The sequence below is a fragment of the Parus major genome, chromosome 7, assembly GCF_001522545.3.
Source record: "Parus major isolate Abel chromosome 7, Parus_major1.1, whole genome shotgun sequence".
NCBI lineage: Eukaryota > Metazoa > Chordata > Aves > Passeriformes > Paridae > Parus > Parus major.
This window is the reverse complement of record NC_031776.1, coordinates 36,423,049-36,429,248: the sequence shown is the minus strand read 5'-3', so window position 1 is coordinate 36,429,248 and position 6,200 is coordinate 36,423,049. Positions and strand designations below refer to the sequence as shown.

Sequence of the window (6,200 nt, the reverse complement as noted above, 5' to 3'; positions counted from 1 at the left end):
TTCAGCGTTCTCCTGCTCGGCAACGTGTTGTACCTGCAAAAATTCCCAGTTCTCATCCATCCCAAACCTCCTTTCTGGGAGAGAAAAGCAAGGAAAGAGGAAAATCCATCCACTGCTTCAGGATGAGGGAGTTTTCCAGAGGATGAGCAGGAAATGTTGGTGGGAATAAAGGAGGAAAAGGTCCTGGCAAGGATAAAAATGTGGATGTTTGATTCCAGCATCTCAGCCCTTCCTGCCAGGAACAGGGAATATTCCCAAAAAAACACAAGGATAGGAAATATCTCACTGGTTTATTGTGACTCCCTGGCTGATCCCTGAAAATTCCATTTAAATCCATAAAAAAGGCAGAAACAGGGAATATCACACTGGGGGTTTTTTGACTTCCTGGCTCGTCCTTGCAAATTCCCTCTGTTTAAATCCACAAAAAAGGCAGGAACAGGGAACATCACACTGATTTATTGCAACTTCCCAGCTCATCCCTGAAAATTCCCTTTTTAAATCCACTATAAAAGCAGGAACAGGGAATACCACACCAATTTATTATAATTCCCTGGCTCATCCCTGAAAATTCCCTGTTTAAATCCATAAAAAAGGCAGGAACAGGGAACACCACACCAGGTTTTTTTATGATTTTCTGGCTCTTCCCTGCAAATTCCCCCTTTTTAAAGGCCCAGCCCAAGAGGAACAAGGTCCCATTCCAGGCCTGGCTGTTCCCTGTCCCCAATTCCCAGATTTCCACAATCCCTTTCCCTTCCCGGCAGTGAATCCCCAAATTCAAAGCAGGATTCTGTTAAAGGAATTTTTATCTCTTTATTTTTTTATCCCATCCATAAATATGAATGAACCCATCAGCTCTGGGCACTGCAGGATTTTGGGAATTGTGGCCCAGTTTGGGATCAGCAGGGAGCAGCTGGATTTTGATTCCCACAGGAATGGCTCCTACATTGGTTTTGCTTGGATTTAAATTAGGGAGCGCTGCACAATGATTTTCCATACATTAATTATCAGATTAATGAGGTTTTTATCAGGCCAGTGTTGGAAGGAAAATGATTTCCATCAGTGCTTGGTGAATCCCTGAATTCCTGAATTTCAGCATCCACCGGTTCTGTGGGCTCAAAGAAATGGAGAGAAGTTTCCTTAAACAATAAAAAATGGCCAGAAATCCAGATTTGGGAATTTCCAGGTGCAAGGATATTCCAGGACTGCCTGGAATTTCAGCTTGGATCCAACCACCTGGATGAGAATGAGATGATCCCTCCTAAACCTCTCCAGGGCTGGGTGGCTTTCCAGGACAAACTGGGAGAGCTGGGAATGTTCCCCTGGAGAAGGGAAGGATCCAGGGAGAGCTCAGAGCCCCTTGCAGGGCCTGAAGGGGCTCCAGGAGAGCTGGAGAGGGACTGGGGACAAGGGATGGAGGGACAGGACACAGGGAATGGCTCCCAGTGCCAGAGGGCAGGGATGGATGAGTGGGATATTGGGAATTGGGAATTCCCAGAGCAGCTGTGGCTGTCCCTGGATCCCTGGAAGTGCCCCAGGCCAGGCTGGAGCAGCCCAGGACAGTGGGAGGAAGGTTGGAATTAGATCCCAAACCCTTCTGGAATTCCAGGACATTCCCAGCCCAGCGGTGCAGACTTGGAATGCCCCAATTTAACACAAATCAGGGCCGATTTCTCCCATCATTTTCACCTTTCCAGCTGCTCAAACCCATCCCGTTGTCCCCTGGCTCCCAGGAGAGCAGCTCAAGGTGGGTCCCACAGGGATGAGAAGCTGAAATCCATCAGGGTTTTGGGAAGGTTTTGGGTTTCTTCCCTGTGGGTTGGAAACTTTGGGGTTTCCAAGCAGAAAAAAATTCCTTCAGAAAGGAAGTTTGGGGTTTGGGGTCATCCCAACAGTTTGGGGTTTGTTTGAGCTCCTGGAGATGCTCACAGAGATGTTCTGGTAAATCAGGATGTATCTGATGAAATGATGATTTCCCCAGTACCCTGAGCAGTGAAAGTGTCCCTGGCAAATCCCAAATTCAGCTCCCTAAACCACATCCAAGTTACTGAAGGCACTCCAAAGCCATTTCTGGATTTGCCTGGATCGTTCTCTCCTCACACTCCGCAGATCCTGCAGGAAGAACTGAAGTTTCTCACTTCAATCCACGTGAAAACTCCAATATTTTTCTCAGAAGAAAGGGAATTTCTAATGGGCTGGGACACTGCAAAGGCTGCATTAATATTTATCTGACAGCAGAGGCTGCCTCTCACTAAAGCTCCTTCTCCCAAAAAAAGCAGCAAGAAAATCCCCCAAGGTTTTTCTCCCTTTTTCATCCTCCTGCCCTCATTTTGGTGTCGATTTCCCAAATCCCTGAGCCTCCTCTCAAGATAAAAAACCCTCCTGGTTTCCAGGGAAACGCAGGGATGGGGGAATGGGAGCTGGAATTAGAGAGGGAAGCATGGATGGAGCTCCTGGATTTTGAATTATCCTGGATTATTGCTCCAAGAGGGAACAGCAAATCCTCCAGCCTGGGGCAGCAGGAGGAGTCCCTGCCCTGGAATGGGATGAGCTCAAACCCTTCCATCCCAAACCAGTCCGGGATTTTGGGGTTCCTTCCTCCCACTGCACAGTTTCCACCGAATTCCAGGAATTTCCACACAGCCTGGGTGTCCACACATGCCAAAAATCTCATTTATCACCCGGAGAGGGGGCAGAACATCCTGGTTTTACCCCAAAAAACCTCACCCTGCACCCCCTCCTCAGCTCAGCACCTGCCTCCTTCTGAGATTTCCCTTCATTCACCAATATTTACTAATTATAAAGATTACAAGTGAAAAATTATAAATATAAAAAAAATCTATGATTCTATTTATATTATTATCTATAATATTTATAGATAATAATTATTTATAGATTATTTAATTATTTATTTATAGATAATAATTATAATAATTATAATAATAATATATAATAAATAAATATAATAAAATATAATAATTATTTTATTATATTTATTTATAAATAAAAAATCAATTCTTAATATAAATATACAATATAGATAATATTAAAATACTATAGTTATATATTTATACATATGCATTTACATGCTTATATATTTGTGTATTTATATATTCATACATTTATGCATTATTTTATTTCTATTTTTATTATTATATTTATATTAAATTTTTTTATAATCTGTGTATATAAATATTATAATTATTTTAAAACTTTATAGATATAAAAAATTCTAATTATTAAAAACTTTACAGATATAAATATAATTATTTACAACTTTATAGATATAAATATTTTAATTATTTAAAAACTTTATATATAAACATTATAATTATTTTAAAACTTTATAAATATATTGTAATTATTTAAAAACTATATATATAAAATATTCTAATTATTAAAAACTTTATATATATAAACATTATAATTATTTAAAACTTTATATATGTAAATATTATAATTTTTTTAAAACTTTATATATATAAAACATTTTAATTATTAAAAACTTTATATATAAATATAATTATTTTTAAATCTTATATATATAAATATTATAATTATTTTTAAACTTTATATATATAAATATTATAATTATTGAAAACTTTATATATATTATAATTATTTAAAAACTTTATATATCTATTATAATTATTTACAAACTTTATATATATAAAATATCCTAACTATTACAAAACTTTATATATATAAATATTATAATTATTTAAAAACTTTATATATATAAAATATTCTAATTACTAAAAACTTTATAGATATAAATATAATTATTTAAAGACTATATATATATCTATATATCAATATAATTATTTTAAAACTTTATATATATATATAAAAATATAATTATTTTAAAACTTTATATATATATATAAAAATATAATTATTTTAAAACTTTATATATATATATATATTTTTCAAATATTATAATTAATAAAAACCCCTCCCTTCTTAAAAATCTCTCACCTACCTTTAACTTTCAGGGGATTTTTTAACACACATAATCCCCAGCTATTGATAAAATACACTTTTAAAAACAGACCTTTAAAAAAAAAAAACCCAAAACCTGCATTTTTACAACCACCTAATTTTTTAAAAATCCACATTTTGAACAAAACCCATGGAAAAGAATATTAAAAACCCAGATTTAAGGAAAAAAAAAGGCAAAACAACCCTCCCAAATGCAATGCAAAGATGGTACTGAGAAGGTTCTGGAAGCAGGAGGGGAATTTTGGCTGGAAAACTCTCCCAGGTCCCGTTTCCGTGGCGGTTTTGGATCCGACCGAGTTTTGTTTCTAACAAAAAAGGGAAAGCGGAGGGACAAGCACCACGAGCTCTACGATCATCAAACACAACTATCTGCACCACCAGGAGGAAAACTCAGCTCTTCCACGCCAAGCCTTTCCCAAAATCCCGCCCTGCGGAAGCCAACTACGGGATCGGGACGGGATAACGGAGCCCGGATCCCTCGTGCTGGGGATCCCGTGGGATCGTGTCACCCACGGCCGGCTGGGACGTTCCTTCCACTCGGACTTACGGGATTTTCCAGAGGCAGTCGGCTGCCGAGCAGCTGTGGCAGCGTTTGAGCTGAAGGTGTTCGGGCAGAGAAAGCGATCTGATGGCGCGTGAGAGGAGGTGAGAGCGCCGGGAAAGGGCGTCCCAGCGGGAATAGGGAACGGGGGAGATGTTGGAGCGGGGAGTCAGCCGGGTGAGGAATAAAGGGAGATGTGAGGAAGGGAAAAGGGTGGAAGGAAATGAAGAGAGATAATGTAAGAGACATGTAAGGTATTCCTGATTTAGGCATTCCTAATCCCGAGCGCTCCTCCCGAGGACACGGCGGAACCGGCGCCTCCTGCCGGCTCGGGCTCCGCCACTTCTGGCAGAAGGAAGGAGCAAAGAGCACCAAAACCACCAAAATTAACCCCAAAATCATCTGGCCAAGTGATCCTGCTGCACTCCACAGCCGGATTTCTTTCCCAGAGCTCTCTGGGAATTAAATCTTCCAGGTACAAGGTTTGGAAGAACTCAACATCGACCCCGGGGCCGAGGTCACTGCCTGGCAAAGCCAAACCACCTCTGCTGGAAGGGATGGGATGGAAGTGAGGCTCCGCTCCTGGAATCTGCTGTGCTCCCGGGATTGGGGAGTAAAACTCCGGAAAAATCATCCCAAAGGAGCCAGCACTTGGAGCCTGGCCTGAGGGACAGCACTGGGAGCTGGGGTGGAGTGGGACATCCAAGGAAAGGGGGAGAGGTGACTGTCAAGCAACACTGGGAAGTGATCCTGCCTTTTCCATAAATAAAACAAAAAAAAAGGAATATTGGGAAAGAGACACTTGGTAGTCAAGCGTGGAATGGTGAGAAGGTGACAGCGGGTTTGGGGGAGGGAAGTGGCCTTTCCAAAGAATCCAGTATCCCATCCCTGGCAGCACGGAAGGAATGTGCTGCTGGAAGGGACGGGACACGGGATGGCTGCGGCTGGATCCATGGAAATGTTGAGCTCCGTTCTGGAGAAGAGGACAAGGAATCACACCCTCAGCTCATCCTGCCCTTGGAAGCGATTCCCACCTCTGAGAGCTTCCTTCCACCTCACAGCAGCCTCGTGTGCCACACCTCTGCTGGGAGCTGAGGGATATCCCAGTGGGAAGAGCCGTCCCACACCGCGATTCCCAAGGATTCCGTACCGGAGAGTGGAGTGCCGGCCGGAGCGGGAGATGCTGTTCCCAACGGGAGAGGGCAGATTGCTGCCCCTGTGCAGGTCCTCGATGGATCGGCTCCAGGGCTTGGACTTGTCCATGGAGCTCTCCACGCTGTTCTCCAGGCTCTCAAAGTCAAATCTGCAAGGAAACGGGAATTCCAAGGCGGGGTTAGGCGGAAGAGACGCGCGCGGAGTTCTCCTTCCCGCCGCAGGTTTTGGTGGAGTCAGAAACACCGGACAAAGCCAAGGGGGACCAAAGCAAAGGAAAAGCTCCCCAAGATCATCAAATCCAGCTGATCCAGGTGGTCCCTCCCCACCCAAACCATCCCAGGGTTCTGTGAGCTCAGCAGGAGGGTGGGAAAGGAGAGTTGTGGTGCTGGAGGGACACGGAAAAGTCCAGGAAAACAGGATGAGCTTCACGTGGGGAAGGAAATTCCGGAACATTCAGGCTGGGAAAGCCCTCCAAGACCATGGAATCCAACCACTCCCAGCAAGG

General features: G+C 42.4%; 1 protein-coding gene across 1 annotated transcript in view; it reads right to left on the bottom strand.

Annotated features, from left to right (window-relative positions):
- The window catches only part of FMNL2 (formin like 2), a 111,922-nt gene that overhangs the window by 26,601 nt on the left and 79,121 nt on the right, over positions 1 to 6,200 (bottom strand). Inside the window, exons 6-7 of the mRNA XM_033516202.1 lie at positions 5,691 to 5,843; positions 7 to 33 (exon numbers count right to left, since the gene is read on the bottom strand). Coding sequence (XP_033372093.1) covers positions 7 to 33; positions 5,691 to 5,843 — 180 coding nt within the window. The remainder of the gene's footprint in view (positions 1 to 6; positions 34 to 5,690; positions 5,844 to 6,200) is intronic.